The sequence below is a fragment of the Vombatus ursinus genome, unplaced genomic scaffold (assembly GCF_900497805.2).
Source record: "Vombatus ursinus unplaced genomic scaffold, bare-nosed wombat genome assembly UNPS02004698.1, whole genome shotgun sequence".
Taxonomy (NCBI): domain Eukaryota; kingdom Metazoa; phylum Chordata; class Mammalia; order Diprotodontia; family Vombatidae; genus Vombatus; species Vombatus ursinus.
Genome location: NW_020944476.1, coordinates 227,425 through 248,340, shown reverse-complemented (window position 1 = coordinate 248,340; position 20,916 = coordinate 227,425). Strand labels below are relative to the sequence as shown.

Genomic DNA, 20,916 nt, shown 5'->3' with positions numbered 1-20,916 from the left:
CATTGCATGATTTTAAATCAGATTGGTTGAGGTTAGGGGTGGATTGAGTTTGAAGGTTGAATGTGGGCTGATGCCCACTCTGTTCAGAAAATGTTGAAGCAATTTAAAAAGTTGTTGCTGTACAATGCTGCTTTCTTTCTCCTTACTCCCAATCAGTAGAATCGGTTCTTGGGGCATGGGCAATTATGAATGGATGACACTGATATGCTTGAATAATAATTTGTAGGAAATACAATTATGACCAGAAGTCATTAGAAAGAGTTAATGAACAATTTGCTGACTCACAGGCCAACTTGGAAAACTTAAAGTAGTTACTCAGTGTATTAAATTGCTTATTAGGAACACAGCTTTCTTCCTTTAAAGAATATTCAAAAACATTTGAGTGTTTTAAATAGTTTTTTCATGTGTTTTATTGTCTCATGGCTCAGAGAGGAAGTGAGTCTCCCAGGATAGCAATGCCTATACTTTTAAAGAGCTGCATAGATTGAAACATAGATTATTTTGTAATTGAAATTTTGAGGATTATACTCTCCATCAAAGGAAATCCACATAGGGTAGCACTGGAGTAATACTGAGTAAAGTTTACATGGCTTATGAAATTTCTTTGATAAAATCTCATGTGGTTCTATACCCTCATTGAAGTGGATGACCTGTCTCATAAAGCAGATTGCAACCCATGAACCCAAGTTGTGAGACTTGGAATCCAAATATTCTATTAAGTTTACCATACAGTGTCCATCTAATGAGCTGGAGTTTTCTCACTTTCATAGAATTTATTATCAACCAATTATCCTTTGCTTTTGTCCTGTGAACAACCAAAATTTTTGTCATACATCTCTTTGTTGTCATCCTTTAGTCCATTTCTTCATCGTTTCCTGTTTGTTATATATTGAAGCCCAATGTACATTTTCCCATTGTTCTCTGAGTAATTTATAATTCTTTGAAGAGCAAAGAGTTTATAATTCTGTGACTATAATTCCATGACCAGCAGCCCAATAACAGCACCAATGAAATATTGTTATATATAAAAAAAGTTATTTTGTTTCTGGGAGAAGTTTGGGATCATTAAAGTATATTTGCAATAAGATGTTATGCAAGATTACTTGAATGTTATAACAACAGAAATAACTGTATTCAGGATCCCCAGGTGGATATACTTGTAAAAGTTATTCACCATAGTCATATGGGAGATTACTCCAGGTTGAAGAGAAATTACTATCGATGGTGAGGTCCTTCACACGTGATTTCTTCAGGCAGTGAAATACTACAGACCCTCCTGGAAGAGATCTGAAATCACTTAAGTCTGGCCCAACTATCTCCACATGAAAACAACCAAGTGGATCAAGAATTTCTATTGTTAGTTGCTAGGTGGCACAGTGGATAGAGCTCTTAACTTGAGTCAGGAAGACCTGACTTCAGATCCGACCTCAGATACTTACTGTGTGACCCAGGGCAAGTCACTTCTGTCAGCTTCAGTTTCCTCATCTTAAATAATTAAATGAGAGAATATTTGTAAAGTGGCACATAGTAGATTCTATATAAGTGCTATTATTATTAATATTATCTATCAAATGGCAGGGGCAGTTGGGTGGCACAGTGGATAGAATACCAGACCTGAAGTCAGGGAGACTCATCTTCCTGAATTCAAATCTGGCCTCAGACACTTATTGGCTATGTCACCCTTGGCAAGTCACTTAACCCTGTTTGCCTAAATTCTTCAGTTATAAAATAAACTAGAAAAAAAAAATGTCAAATCACTCCAATATCTTTGCCAAGGAAATCCCAAATGGGGTCATGAAGAGTTGGACACAACTGAAAAATGACCCAACAACATAAAACAACAATATAAAATGGGAATAATAATAACACTTCCCAAAGATGTTATGAGGATTAAATGAGAATATTTATAAAGCACTTTATTAAGTTAAGAAGTACAATTAGAGACTTTGTTCTCAAAGAACTTTCAGATGAGTAAAAGAGACAAGACATGTATACATGTGAAACAACTATAGAAGGATTGTGTTAGATTCTGCAGTTCAGACCACAAGTAAAATAGGAATGCATAAATGGAAAAGATCATTGTGCCCTAGAGTAGCTAGTGAAAATTGAATGAAAGAAGAGAAAAAGGACTGAACTCTGGAGATTGGGTAAGAAGTTAGAACTTTTGAGTTTGGAGAAGAGACGGCCAGGGTATCAACAGGGCAGGGACATTATAAGCAATAATACAGAAGTGAGAATAAGTATGTTATAAAAGAGGATATAAAAGGAAAGAGGCTGGTCTTATGAGGGCAAAATATACATACTGGAGAGTATACACAAGTATTGATTGGGAGGTTGGGATATGGGCCTAGACAATTAGGCATACATGGTATGATATGGCAAAATATGAATGATGTGGCAAACTTTGAATATCAGTCAGACAAATTTAAACTTGAAGCAAGGAACCTTATTGAGTAAAGGTATTTTCTGATAGAAGCTGTGTTTTAAGAAGATTAGCCTGGACAGCATTATGTAGAATGGATTCCAAGAGTAACAGAAAGTAAGCAGGGACATCTCTTTTATGAAGTCTTCAGAGACTGAACTAGAAGAGTGATAGTGAGAATGGAAGGGTAGGTGTGAATCTTAGGAGACTCTTTGAAGAAAGAAATGTTGGGGCACATTAGAGAAGATGAAAGAGGAAAATTACAGAAATGACTCTAGGGTTTCTAGGTTGGAAGAGGGGAAGAAATAACTAAGTGGGAGGGGAGTTTAGTCTGCTCACAAAGATCATGAGTTCATTTTTCAACAGGTTGAATTTGAGGTGAAAGTGAGATAGTTAGGTAGTGATATCCAGTAAAGTACAAAACATAGGATTAGAGCCAAGAAGATGTCAGTGCTGGAGATAGAGATTTCAAAGTGATTTGCTTATGGGTGATAGTGGATGAGATCACTGAGATAATTATATTTTTTCCTAAAAGCTCTGGTCAACTTGGAAAGGGAAGAGGTTGAAATTAATAGCTAAAATGAAGTTAAAGGATAATTTGTGATTTTCAGTGGTCTCTGCCACCCGCCCATTTGAAGAGATACTGAAGAGTACACTCTATGGCTTTTGTTGAACATAACATATTCCACAATTTAGTGTTGTGGCTCTAGCACAGTGCTAGGTGAGTATTAAGAATAAATTTGTGTTTCTTGATTCACTGAACGGTTCAGCACATTAGAAAATTTCAGGGTCAGGGGAGAGTGGCAGTAGTGATGGAGAGCTTATAGCTCTCTTGAATTAAAAAAATGTTTAAAGTTGGGCAGATATTTAAAGGTGGGATGTCCATATATGCATATAATGCAAAGTATTTATTTTTTTCCACTATGCCCAAAGGTTAAAAAAATCCACAAAAATGGAACTAAATTATTTTTACTTACATGATTTATGAGTTAATTTGCACCTGCCCTGAAATTAGGAAACTTGTAGTGTTAAAAAAATATTAAATTATTGTTCAAGTCAACTTCAGAAGCCATACCAATAATCCATGCAATGAAATCCAGAGACCTTTTAAGCATAGGGCATCCATTATGGTCCAGCCACCGTTCTTCTCCCTCCCCACCCAGAAGTAAATGAAAAAGAAAGTTAAAAATAATTTGAAAATGATTTATTGTGGGCAACCTCTGTACTTAGCGATTTGAGTATTATTACTTTTTTTAATGCACAAGGGAGGACAGTAACTTGCTGTGGGCAAAAGGTAAATTATGATCTATTGCAAAGGAGGATGGAAAAGCACCATGAAGAGAATGGTTTGGGAATGAACATGTGCTTTATATGGCATTACTTCCAATATCACTCATTTCTAGGAAACTTGTTGTGAAGAGCAGAGATAAAATATGAAATGGATCAATTTTTGTGAGTCATTGAGAAAAATATGGAATTGAGTATAGGAAACAAGGTGGACCAATGTGGGAATTCAGGCATCTGAGAGTCAGATGTTTCTTGAATTTCAGATTATCTAATACACTGTTGGGTGGTCCTATTTTGTGACTGGTTACTTTAGTAAACTGAGACCTGAGGCCATCAAGAAATAGTCATGTTGATAAGCTACTCTCCTTGTAGTCAGTGTAAAGGTATGTACATTGTAAGTGTATTTTGTTCATTGTAAATCAGTCATGCAAATGACCCCTTCTCTTCAGTGATAGATTACAGCAATCTACTGAGAAGTGGATAAACTTACCACCTGTGGAATAGAAAATGCTACATGTAATCTAATCTGACCATTGAAGTCAAGAAATATATTTTGGGGATGGAATTATTTTGTTTGGCTGTGTGGATCAAATTAAGACAAGGATAGGAACTAGAACAAAAATCTCACTGGTATAGGGAACTTTCAGGCAAGGAAACTCCCTTTACCAATGCAGGGTGGGACTTTCTCTGCCATTTATAGTCTTAGAGAGTTGTGTAGGGCACTCAAAGTTTATACCTTTTGCCCAGGTTCACACAGCCAGTAAATTTCAGAGGTATGACATGAACCCAAGCCTTCCTGCCTTCAAAACTGGCTGTTTAGCCACTGTCATGATGATTAAATTAATCAAATAATTATAAATATCTCCTCTTCAACAAATCACATTTATTGAGCATTTATGTTCAGCAGCATGTTAAGTTTTGAACAGGTTAATGAATGAATGGATGGATGGATAGATGAATAAATGAATTAATGAAAAAACACTTATTAAATGCTTACTATGTGGGAGACATGAGGCTAAATACTGGTGATACAAACATTTTGTGACAGATGGCTCCAGAGGAGAGAGTGAGGCTAGTGACTTTGCACAGCCCTCCCTCACTTAAATCCAATTCACTTGAAAGTTATGGCATCACTTTCCTGATGTCACGGTTCTCTTCGAGAATGATGGACAAACTACCTGTGAGTACTAGTGGCTGCCCCACTGGCCAGTTCCAGTTGAGCAACACAACTCCTTTCTTCCTTCCTTCCTTCCTTCCTTCCTTCCTTCCTTCCTTCCTTCCTTCCTTCCTTCCTTCCTTCCTTCCTTCCCCCTCCCTTCTTTCCCTCTGTCAACATAGGCTATCATACCTTTACCTGCAGGTGCTTTCCCCAAAGGGATATAAATTTGATTGCTGAAACCTTGCAAGATATCTTGGGGTTTACCAGATAGATTTTTTTCTTAAGGACCATGCCTTAAACCCATATCACTCTGGCTCTCATTGATTGGCCCACAATAGGTCCCAGCCCAAGCCTCACTTGGTCATTGTTTGGGCATAGATGACTCTGAGTGAGTGTAAATAGCAATTGTTTCTTTTTTGGCCAGAAACCCCAATAGTCTTCCCCTCCCAGATTTATTATTATTATTATTATTATTATTATTATTATTATTATTATTATTTGGACTAGGTAAAAGAGGCCATTCATGGTCTCATTTTCTACCTTGGCTTAATCACTGAATGGGCTTTGCCTCAGTCAAACTGAGACATGAGAAAAACCTTAACTTAAAAAGCCCAAGGCCTCCCACTACATCCAGGGCCATCTCCATCCATCCTGATCTATATCTTGCCACTGGACCCAGATGGCTCTGGAGGAGAGTAAGGTTGGTAAATTTGCACAGCTCTCCCTCATTTAAATCCAACTCTCTTGCAAGTCATGGCATTACCTTCCTGATGTCATGGTCCTCTTCAAGAAAGAAGGACAAACAACAACAATAACAATGACAGCAACAACAGGTATTGCTTCCAAGAAGCTTTATATTCTAATATTGGAGACAGTACATATAAAGAGTGATGCCCAGGGAAGGTGAACATGGTTTGTGGAGTTATAGGGAAGGTGAGTTGCTATAAAGGTCAGTCAATTGACATACCCTTTCCAGAAATAATGCTAGATTTGTTTGTTTGTTGTGTTCAGAGCTAGAGGGAAGTAATGCTGGGGACACAAGCTTGAGAGAATGGGAAGTGAAGCATTGTGTAGTCTAGGTCTGGCTAAATATGGTGAGTTAGACGAGTTTGCACTCCCTCCCTCAATGAATACAGATTGGCCCCAGGATGGGAATTCCAAAGGTGAGTCCACTAACTTCTGCAGGGACTTAGGACATGTTTCAGAAGGTCCAGTGTGCTTTTTGAAAAGGTCATAAATGGAGGCAGTACTAGGGCTTTGTAAAGCATATCATCCATGGACCTGTGAGTGGTAAATTTATAGGGGGGTTGGCAGATGAGACATTCATTTTTTTTGAGTGAAGGAAGTATTTATTTATGGTTCTTGTAAGAAGCAGGTGTATGTGGTACCCCAAAAGGACACACACACACACACCCCAACAGAAGCCAGAGCAAGCCTTTTGTGCAGTTAGTTCCTTTTTGTCCCTCCCTTCAGAGCCGAGATTGGTCCCTGCTCTTCCGGGTTACAATCTTCCTGATACTTCTGATGCATTTTAGGGGTTCAGGTGTACTGGAACCCCAAAATCAGAATACGCAGTTCCTGCCCGAGAGAATTCGACCCAAGCCTTCTTTCAACCAAAGACAAGGTTTATTAGAACATTGTCATATTGGGCAGACTCTTAAGGAGTCTGAACATGGGTAAGTGGAGGCTAGATTATAAGAATCTGAGCATTTTAATGGAGACAAGGTGGACCTTATATACAGAAAGCCTGTGGGGGGGACCTAGGAGTGGCCAATAAGCTGGGGTGAACTGGGACCTGGACCTCGTGCCCAAGGGAGAATGGAACCTAGCTAGGATTAAGGGTGGGAAATATCTGGGGGCCATAGGGAGGTAAAACAATGGAGGGGAGATTGGGTGTAGCCACAATGAAAGGCCAGTTGATGGGATTATAGCCTCAGGCAAATGCCAGAGATTTGGCCATATGGGAAAGTCCAGGGTTTTTCCTTTCTGGGGCCCAGATTCCAACTCCATCATTCCCCCCTCAAACAAATGGGACCCAAATTCTTTTGGTGTAAGGGGCAAAGGTCTCATCTTCTGAAACTGCTTTCTGCTGGCAAGGGGTGTAGAGCTGTCCCTGCTTCGAGGGGGTCCCAAAGAGGAGCTTGATTGGAGCTGAGCACAAGCTGAATTCAGGGAACAATAGACATTGACTGGGACCTGCTGTTTGCTACCAACTGTAGGTGAACAGCCTGTAGTCTGGAAGATACAAATCTGACAGAAAAGACTTCAGGGCCCAAATGACAGGATAAAATATCCTTAGCTCTGTTTGGAAAACTCAGTTTTCCAACCATGCAATTATCAAATACACCTCATAGCCAGACTCAGGAATAGCCAGATGGGTAATATTCCCTTTAAAGGAACATAATGGGGAAACTGAGCCAGGAGGATCCCATCTTAGACTGAGGCTAAAATTGTCCTCTCAGCTTTTCCCAATGCTGGCTTTCCACCAGTATCACCTTCTCTGAGTAGCTTGTGGCATCTCTCAGATGGCGGATTATTGATTATTTATGGATTATGATGCATCAGACAACTCAAAATAAAATCCTATGAGCTTTTACCTCAAACAGCAAGTTTTACTAATCACAGCTTAGGAAAAAACTTTTCTAGGATTTACATCTCAAACTTTAATTTGTCTTGGTGTAAAAAGCCAATCATTAGAGATTTCTATACACTTGCAAATTCTCAGCATGCCATACATAACCCAAACAAACTCTTTGGCTAGTTTACACATTAAAACAATAACCAACAATAGCTAAATTATTTTAGCAGTAACCAAACTATGAAAATTTGCTTGACATAACTGATATAGAAAGTTCACCAATTTGAAACTTGAAACAAACCCATTACCAATTAGGTGACTTCAGTTTTGTTAAATGCACTTCCAAATTACTTTACATAGAGAATCAACATCTCATCATTAACAGTTAAAACTACAAATTTAAAAGAGCATGCTTACCCAAATTTGGAGGCTAGCTTCATTACCTTGAGCCGGATGTGCTGAACCTGGGTGATGCTTCCAGGCAAAGGTTGCCCTAGGGCCCAAGGCCATTGCCAGGGAGGCCCATGCTGTAGCTGCCGCCCCTCCCCCCTCCTTCATTTCCCAGGTGGGGGAGGACAAAATCAAAGGTGAGGGATAAAGGGTGAAACTCTCTTCTCCTATGAGAGGGGTTAACAGATACTCTCTTGACTGAAGGGAAGGGAGTGTCCAGGTTGTACAGGGGTTTCAAAACTCCTTAATGATCAATCACAAAACCTCCAGAATATGCCAAGATACTTTTAGCTGGTCTAACTTTCCCTGTAACCTCCATGAAGAAGGATTCAGAGGTGTAGAGGGAAGGGAATAAGTAAGCCTCAGGGAACTAAAAAGCAACTGCAGTTTTTCCCAATTCCCTAGCGCCGAGGGAATTAACAGATACACTTCCAGATAGGGTGTCCATCCTTGTCCTCTTTGCTGTGGAAGGTGTACCCAGGACTGTGGTCTTCAACTGACTCAGTCAACTGAGAGCTAGAGAGCATCAGGTTGAGTGCGAGACAGCCTCATAACTGTCTGCCTGAAAAACACCTCCGAGCCTTGGTGCTTAGACAGTGACCCCAACTGCAGAGCAAGAAAGGAAGGGAGAGCAGGCTTACATACCTTCCAGTCTTGACTGGAGAAGAACTTGGAGTTAGGCAGTTTCCCCCATATGGGCCACCAAAATTATGTGGTTTTGGTGTTCAGGGGTACTGGGACCCCAATATCACAACATGCAGGTCCTGCCCAAAAGAATTCGACCCAAGCCTTTCAGCCAAAGACAAGGTTTATTAGAACATTGTCATACTGGGCAGACTCTTAAGGAGTCTGAACATGGGTAAGCAGTGGCTAGATTATAAGAATCTGAACCCAGATGAGACATTCATCAACAGAACAAAATACTCCATAACTGATAATTTGTGTGAAATGGACATAAATGCTGTACAAATTCAGAGAGGGAAGTCAGAGAGAGGGAGAACAAGGGCAACTTGTGAAGTAGGTGGAAGATGAACTCACCATCCTGTATCCTTCCTCTTTGCATTTGTACAAGCCTTCCTCCATGCCTGGGATACATTCCTTCCTTATCTCTATCTCTCATAATCCTTTGATTTCCTTCAACGCCCATTTCAGGTGCTATGCATTTGGTGAAGCTCCTGACTCAAAGTAAGTAAAGAAAGTAGGCAGGATTGATCCTGATGTGTATTTGATTCAGTGAAGAGGTTGCCTTCACTAAAAATGAATTTGGACAATGGTAATTGGACATTTGGGATGGTAACAGATTATGGAGTATATAAAAAACCAGGCAGAAGAGTTTCTGCTTTGTGGATACAACCTTGACATACTTTAATATGAATTTACACGCACCAAAGTCTTAGGAGTAGGGAGGATTGTTGTGAAATTTTAGGGTTGGCATAAACTTTTAGACATATTTTTATCCAGTCTTTATGGATCATAAGATCTAGAGTTTTGAGAGATCTTGGAGCCCCTCTAACTGTAATCTTATCATTTTTCATATGAGAAAAAAAGAAAGCTCAGAGTGACCAAGAAATTTGCTAAAGTCACAAAGGTTATAAGTTACAAGATCAGTATTTGAGGCCAAAGACAGAGTGATATAGTGAAAGGGGCACTGACTCTCAAGTCAGAGGACATGAATTCAAATCCTACCTCTGATAGTTACTACCTGTTTGATTTTGGACAAGCCACTTCATCTCTAGGCCTCAGTTTCCTCAACTGCCAATTAAGGAAGCTGGCCTACATCGTCTCTGAAGTCCCTTCTAGTTATAGAGTTGCAATCTTCTGATGCCAAGTCCAGTTTTCTTTTGAATAAGCTAATGCAAACTTCAAGAGTAAAGTACTTTTCAAACCTTAAAGTGCTAGAAAAATGTGAGCTACTATTATTTTTATTAATATTCCCACTACATTATCTTTTCTCTTCCATGCCACTGTTGTTAGTCATTTCAGACTGTGACCCTATTTGAGGTTTTCTTGGCGACGATGCTGGGGTGGTTTGCCATTTCCTTCTGCAGTTCATTTTACAGAAGAGAAAACGGAGGCAAACAGGGTTAGATGACTTGTCCAGGTCACACAGCTAATAAGTGTTTGAGGATGGATTTAAACACAGGAAGATGAGTCTTCCTGACTATAGGCCAGCTCTCTATCCACTGCACCACCTAGTTGCCCAGCTCATTTTATAGATGAGGAATATAAGGCAAACAGGATTAAATGACTTGCCCAGGGTCATACAGCTAGTAAGTGTCTGACGCCAGATTTGAACTCAGGAAGATGGATCTTCCTGACTCCAGGCCTGGCACTCTATCTACTGCGCCACCTTGCTGCCACTGGAGCCAGACAAAGCCATTGTTGATGGCACTTTCTCTCTTACTTTGTATTACCCATACCTTTCCATTTCTTTCTTTATTTTTTCCATTTTCCCCCTCCACCTCCATTTATGATTAAGAATGACTACATATGGCTTTACTTTGGTTGATGAGGAAACCAAATAACGACTGTGTCATTTTTTTCCAGTTTATCCAGCTAATATGACTTAAATATCAGAAGACAAAGTAAATAAATACTAGTATGGTTAAACTATTTTTAATCTCATTTAAAAATATACTTTCTATTAACCATTTTATGGAAGGTTCTTATTGGTTTTATTACTTGAACTGCTTTAGGCCTAATGCCAGAGGTGAGCTTCACACACCTACGGACTACAGCTCAAGCCAATGATACCATGTTAGCCTTGGAGGACCCTGTAGACTGGCATCCTGGGGAAGAAGTTGTCATTAGTGGAGTCACCCTGGAAGGCTCTCAAGGGCAAGAAGAGATTGCCATCATAGACAGTGTGCACGGTGCAGAACTCTATCTTAAGTCACCTTTGAGGTAATATGTTTGGCCTGATTTAGGACTTGGCTTGGAACTTAAGTTGGCCTGATGTAGATGAAAGATGAAGAAGTCACAGATATATTGGGAGGGAGTCTTGTCTTTCATTAACTTAATTCTATTCTAGTTAAATCCATCCTTGATAAAAGTGGTTGAACCATGAAACACTCCGTGATGGCAGTGATAGTTGTGGTAATGATGATGATGGTGATAATGACAGTGATGATGGTAATAATGGAAATAACGGTGATATTATTTTTAAAAATAGACACAGCATGATATAGTGGATAGAAAACTAGCTGTGGACCCAAGAAGACCTGTTTCAAGTTCTAACTTTAAGATATATAGGCCATGTGGTTAAGGGCAAATCAATTTCTTTCTCAGTGTCTCTGGTAATTATCTTAATTAGTTACAGAATGGGGTGCAACTATTCTCTAGTGGCAGAGGGAGTTTCCTAACTGAGTTTTCTGATCCAATGAAATCATAGGTTTTTTTTTTTAAACTGAAAGTTACATAATATCTTAAAATTTGTGAAATGTTTTACTCCTGTCATCTGAGTCTCACAAAATCTGATAAGGTAAGTATTGTAGTATTCTAAAAATACCCGCATTTTGCAGATGACAAAACTAAGGCAAAAATAAGTAACATGTTGGAGATAGGATTTGAACCCAGTGCTTTCTGGTTCTATGTCCAACATTTTATCCACTATGCTAGGATGAATCTCTAGATGAACATCTTTCTTGACTGAGTTACTATTGTATATGATAGCAAACTCTAAACTTTAGTTGTCCTATTAATAATTTATAATGTACAGGTCATATTCATGATATACTACCCCAAAGTGGTATAATTTAGATCCAAAAGTGAGAAAATATGATATTTGACAACAATAACAATAACCTTTGCAATTTAATATATTCTGTTGTGTTTCTTTTTGTTTCAGATATTCTCATGGCTTTCTAGAACATAATATAGCTGGGCATCACCTTGCTTTAAGGGCTACAGTGGCTTTACTCAGCAGGAATATTGCCATCCAAGGATATCTCACCAGTGAGAGGATGGCACACCTTGGTCTGTGTACTGAAACCAAGTTTCCAGAAGGTAAGGGAGTCTTCTGGTAACAAGTAACATGGAGTGGAAAAATAATGCCAACATGGTAACTTTGTAATGATATTATGGAATCACTAGGTTTGAAGGTCTTCTAAGTAGGATAACATTGAAGCACATCTATTCTTTAAATTGTGTTAATTTTTTTCCCTAGATAATACATAACCTTTAAATATTAAAGTTTGGAAATTGAAGTTCATTTCATTTTTACTGTTCAGATACGTGGTTTGGTATTACTGAAAGCTGCCTTGGGTAAACTCTAAACCCTTTTGTTATATCATTCCTAGTTCCCTAGAATGTTATGGCATGGGACTCAGATTCATTTCAGCTATTAAATTCTCTTACATTGAATATGTGGAAATCCCATGTGCATTTATTATATTTTATGAATATTTTGTCTAAAAAAATGGTAGGATAAAAGTGAGAATGGAATTGTGAGACAGGAGATTACTTATCCCAAGATAAATAAGGAAATAGTAAGAGAAAGCCTAACCATCTAGTGAGTTCAAGTCACCATGCCCAGATGAACAATATGTTAGGGTCCTAAAACAATTGGCAAATGGGATGACTGAACCACTGTCAGTGATTTTTCTTGCCAGTGATTTTTGTTAATGAAAAAGGTGAGGAGCCATTGGACTAGAGAAGTGAACACATATCTTTAATTTTTTTTTTTTAGAGAAGAAAGTAAGCCTCACAATTATAGACCAGTGAGCATACATGGAAAATGTTTAGAACATAATACAAAAGGGATGATTATAAATATCTAGAAAAGGAAGTAACGATCACACAAAAAAATAGGTTGGCTTCATCAGGAACAACTCATGCCAGATAACCACATTTCTATTTTTGATTCGGTTATTAGACTGGTAGATAAAGGAAATGCTGTAGCTATAGTTTACCTAGAGTGACTTTAATAAAGCATTTGAAAATGTTCTTGATGCCAGTTTTATGTAAATGCTGGAGACACATGAGCTAAATAATAGATAATAGAGTTAGGTGGATTCAGAGCTGGTTGAATAGCTGAGTAGTAAGTGACTTGATGCCGGCTTTGAAGTGGGAGTGACCCAGTGATCTGTGCTTAGATCTGGGCTGTTTAATATTTTTACTATTGGCTTGGATAAAAATGTTGATGGCATGCTGGTCACATTTCCAGATGAAACAGGAGGGATAGTTAGAATAATAGAGTGAGAATCCAAATAGATCTCAACAGATTTGAATATTGGGTCTAAGATAATGAAATTTAATTGGGACAAATGTGAAGTATTACACTTGGGTTAAAAAAAAGGCAACCTCACAAATACAAGACGGAAGTGCTGAGGCAGGAGAAAAGATTTTTCAAAAAATCAGGAAATAAAGCCAAATCAAACTTTGAAATCATTAGACAAGCCAAGAGTGGAATGTTTCCCAACATGTGAAGTCTTCAACTAAAGGCTGGATGACCATCATTGGGAAGAATACAGGGAAGATTTTTATTTTGGTATAGATTGGACTAGATGATCCTTGAGATTTCTTCAAACACTGATAATCTCTGGTTTTGTGAACATTACTTAAGTAGATGGCAGGGTGACTGGTCTTGAATCACATTGATGCTCTTGCTAAGCTCACAGATTCTTAATACTTTTGTGTGTCATGGATCACTTTGGCAGTGTTGCAGGCTGTGGACCCCTTCTCAGAAAAAAAAAATGTTGTTTCACAAAAAATTTGTAAAGAAGTAAATGCTTGTTTTGTTCTGTTAATTAAAAATAAAATAAATGGGCAGATGAGAACAATTTGTTCTGATGTTCCTGAAGGTGAAGGTGAAGCAGATCTGTGGAGCACTTAGAGCTTGATCAGTCATCGAAGATGTTAAGGTCATCCATTGCACCTTGGCCATCACCGATTGTCCTGACTTTTGTCTTACCACTGGACTTTGATGACTCTGGAAGAGTGAGGCTGAAGTAACTGAGGCTGATGTGTAACTCTGCTTCACTTAAATTCAATTCATGTACAAGTCAAGATATCATCTTGTGGTATCTTTGGTCGTCTTTGAAAACAAAGGACAAACAACAACTACCTGGAAAAGGTTGAGAACTAATGGATTATATAGTTATTGGGGTTAAGACCCTGTTTGATCTATGAATATGACCAATTTCACAAGGGGAAGCACTAACTCTGGTTATTTTTAACCATATTTCAGGGTTTCGACCCTAATCTTAAAAATAGTATTACAAAGTTTTCAAATCAAAATTAATTTTAACTTACTTTAATTTTACAAAGCACTATGTGTCCCTCAGAACTACTGTGCACAAGGATGAGGAACAGCAAGATAAAACAATGACAAGGTGTCTCTGCTAAAAAAATGTTAGTTAGCACCAGTGTGACAAATAAAAATTATAGCAAAAAGCACTAAAGTATAAAATATTTTATCAATTGGCTTTTTATTGCTAGCCACTGGATTATCTATTCTGTATGTATGTGTGAATGACATTACTTTAGTAAGCTACACATAGTAGATATCTGAAATATGTTTGTTAGATTGGATTAAGATGGATTATTCCAAGGTCATGAAATGATAAATTTAGAGCTCTAAGGAACCTTAGTGATCATATTGCACAAATCCCCTCTTTTTTATAGATGAGGATACTGAGGCCCAGAGAAGAGAAATGACTTACCTAAGGTCACAAAGAAGGTAGCAGAGTCATTTTTCTAAATCAAGTCCTGAGAAAGCATAACAGGAATGAGTTTTTGGATGATTCATTTTTTGGGTGATAATTGTAATTTTATTAGCATGGGTAATTTGGATGATAAATATTTCAAATTTGAGGTCATGTCTCCCTACCTACAACCATGGGCCACAAATCTAATGAAAGTGTCAATGATCTTGAGAGCCCTCATAATGAACTCAATTCTCTCTTCCAGGTGGGAGATGCTAGCCACAGGTACTTCCGGGAATCGGCCAATCAATAAGCATTCATTTTGTGCCAGTCGCTATGCTAGGTTTTGAGAAATACAATGACAATGGAGAAATAGAACCTGCCCTCAAGGAGCTTACATTCTATCAGCATGACCACTTGTACACATATTGGCATATGTAAAATAGATACAAAGTTATATTCAAGGGCATGAAATTTCCCTTTGGGTCTCTACATTCTATTTATTCATCTCTAAATACTATTGTTCCTATAACACACAGAAGAGTCATTGTGGTGGCTACTGTGCTGTGCTATACTGTCTCCTTCTCGTCCTCCTCATCCTCATCCTCTTCCACTTACTTTGTATCCACAGTTAGCTGGAAGATCCAACTGGGGAATGTTAGTGGTGAAAACCTAGAAAAACTCATACTGAGGGTACTACTATTTCTCTGGATTCTTTTGCAGTAACCACTGTGGCCTTTTTGCTGTACCATTCTGACAAGACATTTTCCCTTCCCCCGCCATAATGTCCCCAAATTATAAAGCATCCAGAGAGAGGCTAAGGCGTAACCAATAACAGCAGAAGAATAAAGCATGCAGTGATTACATGATAACTCTTACAATCATCAGTCACGATAAGATAATTTTCTTCAATATTTCTTCCAGGGCTTTTTTTTTTTTTTTTGCAGGGGGAAGGAGACTGTGGGGATTATTTAACGTGGATTTGTGGGTTACAATTTACATCTTTGTTATAGTAATATACATACATACACACACATATAGATAGATAGATAGATAGATAGATAGATAGATAGATAGATAGATCTAGATCTAGATAGGTAGGTGGTTATATTTTTGGAATTTTGGAATTATTATGGATTTTTGGAAATAACAGAGTGAAGGCAGCAATGTGTCCTTATCGAAAGCTTTTAATTAATATTTTACATTGGAGAATCTGCTTCAATTCAAGAAAGGTTGTTAAATTAAATAAATGATAATAGCCTGCCTCTGTACAGGTGTCCCCTCTAGCTGGAGAAATATGACAGGTCTTTCTAAATGTTTCAGGTTCTCTTGTCCCCGGAGAAGAAACTACTCCAGAGGTCATTTCCCCATTCTTTAGATGGGTACTCGTTAAGTGAAAAATTAAGGGTAGGGGTAGGAATTGAAGTCAGAAATCATGGTCAGGAGGGTTATTGACTATGTTATGTTGCCTATTATCTGATGCCTTTGTTCATTACAGCATTTATTTGATATCTTCATTCCAGCTGTCCAAATTAATTAACATGCGTAAGTGTCTCCCCTCTTGCATAGTGTGGAATGAGCTATGGCCAAACCATGTGGGGGAAAATAAAATTTTATAATGAGGAAGTGATAATACTGTGTCCAACTCCTCCTGGTTCTGACTAGAGTGGAACCTAGCTCCCCTTCATAGTGTATGTGGGTGAGCAGTAAGCCTTATAGGTTGGAGTGATTGTGAAAAATCTGTAATTGGAGGAGAGACTTTGGGCCCAAAGGCTCAGTACAAAACTTTATCAGAGTACAGAGTCAAGAGTCAAAACAGTCAGAGAACAAGAAATACATAGAAGGGTGAGAGAAAGGCATATTCATTAATGTGAATTAGAATCCTTACTCTGTCTTGAAGAACAGTTGCTGTCGTTGAAAAGGCATGTTACCATAGCAGAATGTTAGATTTGGATTCAGACCACTGGGGTTCAAATCACCAACCACTCCCTTTCCTGACTTACCTCTGTGACCTTGGGCAAATTAAAATGTTACTCTTTGGACCTAGTCTTCAAAAATGGGGTGGGAAGTAGAATTCAGGAATCAGAGGTCTTGGATTCATGTTCTGCTTCTGATGACAGCCTGTGTCAACTTGGGCGAGTAACTTAAGTCCTAGGGCTTAGTTTTCGTTCATAAAATGAGGGGACTGGAATAGATGGTCTTAAGGACCCTTCCAATTCTAGTTCCTATGATTCACATTCTGGCTTTTCTTTTTACTAATCTCTGTGATTTGAGATAATTGACCAAAATACTTTGGCCTCAGTTTTTGTATCTGAGTAATGAGGAGGTTTGAATAAATGATTTCAAAGGGCTTTTCAGCTTGAATGCTCAATGTTTCTATAACTCAATGTACTACTACATTTTTAGATTTTCTTACATGTGTACTCTAGAAAGGATTGTGTTTGTGACTGGAAGGTCACAAACTTTATTCTGGGAAGGGCATGTTGATAATCTAACCTATACAAGAAGTGAGAATTAGACTCATTTAATCATTCTCACTTATCTTTCTGAAGAAGAGATGGGAAAGGTAATTTATTTTTGTTTCAATTTCACAAGTGAGAATATTGAGATTGAAATACCTTGGTCATAATGAAATAGCAACAGAGTTAGGAATTAAACTCAGATGTCTTGTTTACTATTCTGTTTAAGGTTCAGAGCTCCAAGCCATATTTTCTGGGAGACTCAGGCCTTTTCCTGTTCTATTCTCATATACTCGAATCTCATCCATTTATCCCTATCATAAATGGTGTAAATGGTAAATTGTAAAATGGGAATGGCACCCAAAGGACTTATTTTCTAGGGATGATAGGATCATAGGGAAGGCTTTTCACTTTAGAGATCAAATAATCCAATGTCCTTATTCTAGAAAATATGGAAGGAAAAACTGGGAGACATTAAAGAAGCTTATGACAACAATAATAATAATTTAAATGCATATTTATGTTTCATAAAATGCATTACATGTATCATATAATTTAATCCTAACAATAATCACATGACATAGGTAGATAATTATCATTATCTCCATTTTATAGATTAGGAAACTGAGTTTCACAATTAAGTTAAGTGACATTTCCTCAGTTACATATCAGTAATTATCAGTGCTGAGATGCAAACCTAGATCTTCTCAATCTATCCAGGGATCTTGCCATGATTATGGATTTTGCCACACATTATGAAGAGTAACTAGGTTTCCCTCTAGACAGAACCAGAAGGAATTGGACGTAGTATTGTTCCTTCCTAATTAAAAAAAATTTTTTTACAGAGGATGCTATTCAGAGGATGAATGCTAAACCGAAATGACTATGTGTAAGCCTCTTCCCAGATGTTCAACCCCTCAAGGTGTTCTCCCTCCATTCTTTCATAGAAAGTGGGGCTAGGAACCCTCTAGCAATTCAGAGGATGGGAGCATAGAATAGTGAAAAAGAATACTGAACAGGGAAAAAGGAAACTGGCCTTCATCCTGGCTTTGCAATTTACATAATTTATTTGTCTCTGAAGTTCTTCATGCATAAAGGAAAAAAAAAAGGACATTTAGCAATGGGGAAATGTTAGCTGCTGCTGTTACATCTTGGAGAGATAGGTCCTACAAGTGATATTATCCAAATCAGGCATTGAACACTGGAAAGAGGCTCTGAAGTCAGGACCTGGATTCAAATCTGGCCTCTGAAGTTTACTACCTGTGTGACCCTGTGAAAGTTGCTTAACCTCACTGGGCTTCAGTTTCCTTATCTGTAAAATGAAAATTTTAGACTAAATTGCATTTAATACCCCATCTAGTTTTGGAGCACTAATCCTTTATTCAGTCATTTTTCAGTCATGGTCCAACTCTTCGTGACCCCATTTGGGGTTTTCTTGGCAAAGACACTGGAGTGGTTTGCCATTTCCTTCTCCAGCTCATTTTACAGATGAGAAAACTGAGGCAAACAGGGCTAAGTGACTTGCCCAGTGTCACAAGTAAGTATCTGAGGCCGGATTTGAACTCAGGTCTTCCTGACTCCAAGCCCAACACTCTATCCACTGAACCATCTAGTTGCCTCAACACCAATCCTATGAGTCTCTCAAAAAGATTAATACAGGAATCAAAGACTGTATTATTATACCTGTTATTAACCTTACTGGCAGCAGTGACAATGGTGGTGGTGTTGTTACATGTGTAGTACCTTAATTATAAATGACATTACATGGTGTTTTGTGGTTTACCAAGGGCTTCACATACATATATCTCATTTGAATCTTAAATTGTGTAGTAGAAAGGTGCTCAACTTAGACTCATTGGATCTTAATTTGAATTCTGGCTCTACTCCGTACTACCTACATGAACTTTTCTTCACCTTGATTTTCTCATCTAGAAAATGAGGACATTGGATTATTTGACCTCTAAGGTCCCTTCCTTATGATCTTATCCTCCCGAAGAAATGTGTCTTATCGGTGGTGTTCCCATTTTACAAGTGATGAAACAGAAGCTCAGAGTGATTAAATGACTTGTCTGATCACAGAGCTAATATGTGGCCAAGGTGGGATTTGAGCCCTGCTTTTCCTTTTTCCAAGTCTGTCATTCTTTTCTGAGGCAGCTAGGTGGCACAGTGGATAGAGCACCAGGTCTGGAGTCAGAAAGCTTCATCTTCCTGAGTTCAAATCTGGCCTCCCACACTTACTAGCTGTGTGACCCTGGACAAGTCACTTAACCTTGTCTGCCTCAGTTCCTCATCTGTAAAATGAACTGGAGAAGGAAATGGCAAACCACTCTAGTATCTTTGCCAAGAAAACAAAAATAGGGTCATGAAGAGTAGAACATGACTGAAACAACTGAACAACAATGACATCATTCTTTCCATAGATTATGCTGTCTCTCAAGGAGAACTCCAACCTTGATTACAAAGAGGTCACATAGCACATTTATTTTAAATTATAAGCTTCCAAAATGCATTTTAAAATGAGTCAGGGAATACATATTGACTTACAAAATGCATTTTCAAGGAGTTACTCTATGGCACCAAGTGAGATATACCTGCATCATGTTTGCTATTCTGTCAGGAGTGGTCCCTTTTCACAGCAGCAAAGTAGTGCAGGGAATAATTGGCTATTTTATGATACTTCCCTTAACTGTGTTTCAGATATCTTCCAGCACTGCTTGTATTCAAGGAGTAAAAAGAAGCCTGGATCGATGGATCTGGGGGCTGTAGTTACTGTGCAGTCATTCCCAGGAGAGCCCAGCCAGGTCCAACTGCAGGGAGTCCAATTTCAGTATATGGGACAAGCCTTTCGGAAACACCTGTGTGCACTAAATGTGATTGGATCTATGAAAGGTGAGGTGGTTAGAATTATGATATTCCATGCACTTCCTTTTGTTTCCTCACTTCCTTTCTTCTTTTTCACCCTTCTTCCCTTCCATCCTATGGGGGAATAAAAAGAACTGCCTTTTTTTGCCCTGATTCTGTAGGCTTATATTACATGCAGGAGAGACAGACGATCATCAAGGCCAGAAAAAAGAGATGGGTTCTTGTATGCTTTGATTTCAGCACCACCCAAACATCCCTCTGCTCTTCATTATTGTCCTGATTGACCAACCATAGTGCTGGAATTCCTACTAGTCTTCATGCCTTTGGGTTTATCCACTGTATCTAAGTTTCTTCAAAATGATCCTTGGGAGGAATAACCTAGGACCTGCCCATTCTTAGCATACATGCTACAGATTCTAGAATTTCATGGCAGCTTGAAGGCCCCTTTCATTGTGGAAAAGTTACTGTGGCCACACTGAAGGTACGATATACAAGAGCTGCTACTGGCTGAGAGCTGGAGACTGCTGTTGAGCTTAGAATCCCTGGTGTTTGAGTCCAAACTCTGCCACCTAACTGTGTGACCTTGGGTAAGTCACTTAATCTCTTTGGACCTCAGTTTCCTCATCTATAAAATGAGGGGCTTAACTTATATAGCCTTTAAGGGCTGTTCCAGCTCCAAATCTATGATCCTAAGACCTTGATATATTACTTTTAAAAGTCTGTTGAGCTTTGTACACATTCCAGCTATTGTTCCACTGTACTAAAATAGTTTTCAAATTAAAAAAAAAAAGTTGAATTCAATTTTTATCATGATTAGGGATGAGGATCTACTTGTCCCTTCCCAGACCTCAGTTTCCTCATCTGTAAAATAAGGACGTTGGACTAGATGACCTCTGGGGTTCTTTCAAGCTTTCAGTCTATGATTTTATGATCTCTATAATCCATCACAGAAAAATCTCTCCTGGCATGTTAAAAAGCCTGATTTGCATTTCACAAAGCAGCATACTTCCTTATCTCATATTATGTAATACTATCGAAAAAAAAAAAAGAACCAA

At 38.4% G+C, this 20,916-nt stretch overlaps 1 protein-coding gene across 1 annotated transcript in view; it reads left to right on the top strand.

Annotated features, from left to right (window-relative positions):
* The window catches only part of PKHD1 (PKHD1, fibrocystin/polyductin), a 492,125-nt gene that overhangs the window by 266,564 nt on the left and 204,645 nt on the right, over positions 1 to 20,916 (top strand). Inside the window, exons 38-40 of the mRNA XM_027840287.1 lie at positions 10,593 to 10,800; positions 11,744 to 11,901; positions 19,697 to 19,888. Of these exons, the coding sequence (XP_027696088.1) occupies positions 10,593 to 10,800; positions 11,744 to 11,901; positions 19,697 to 19,888 (558 nt within the window). The remainder of the gene's footprint in view (positions 1 to 10,592; positions 10,801 to 11,743; positions 11,902 to 19,696; positions 19,889 to 20,916) is intronic.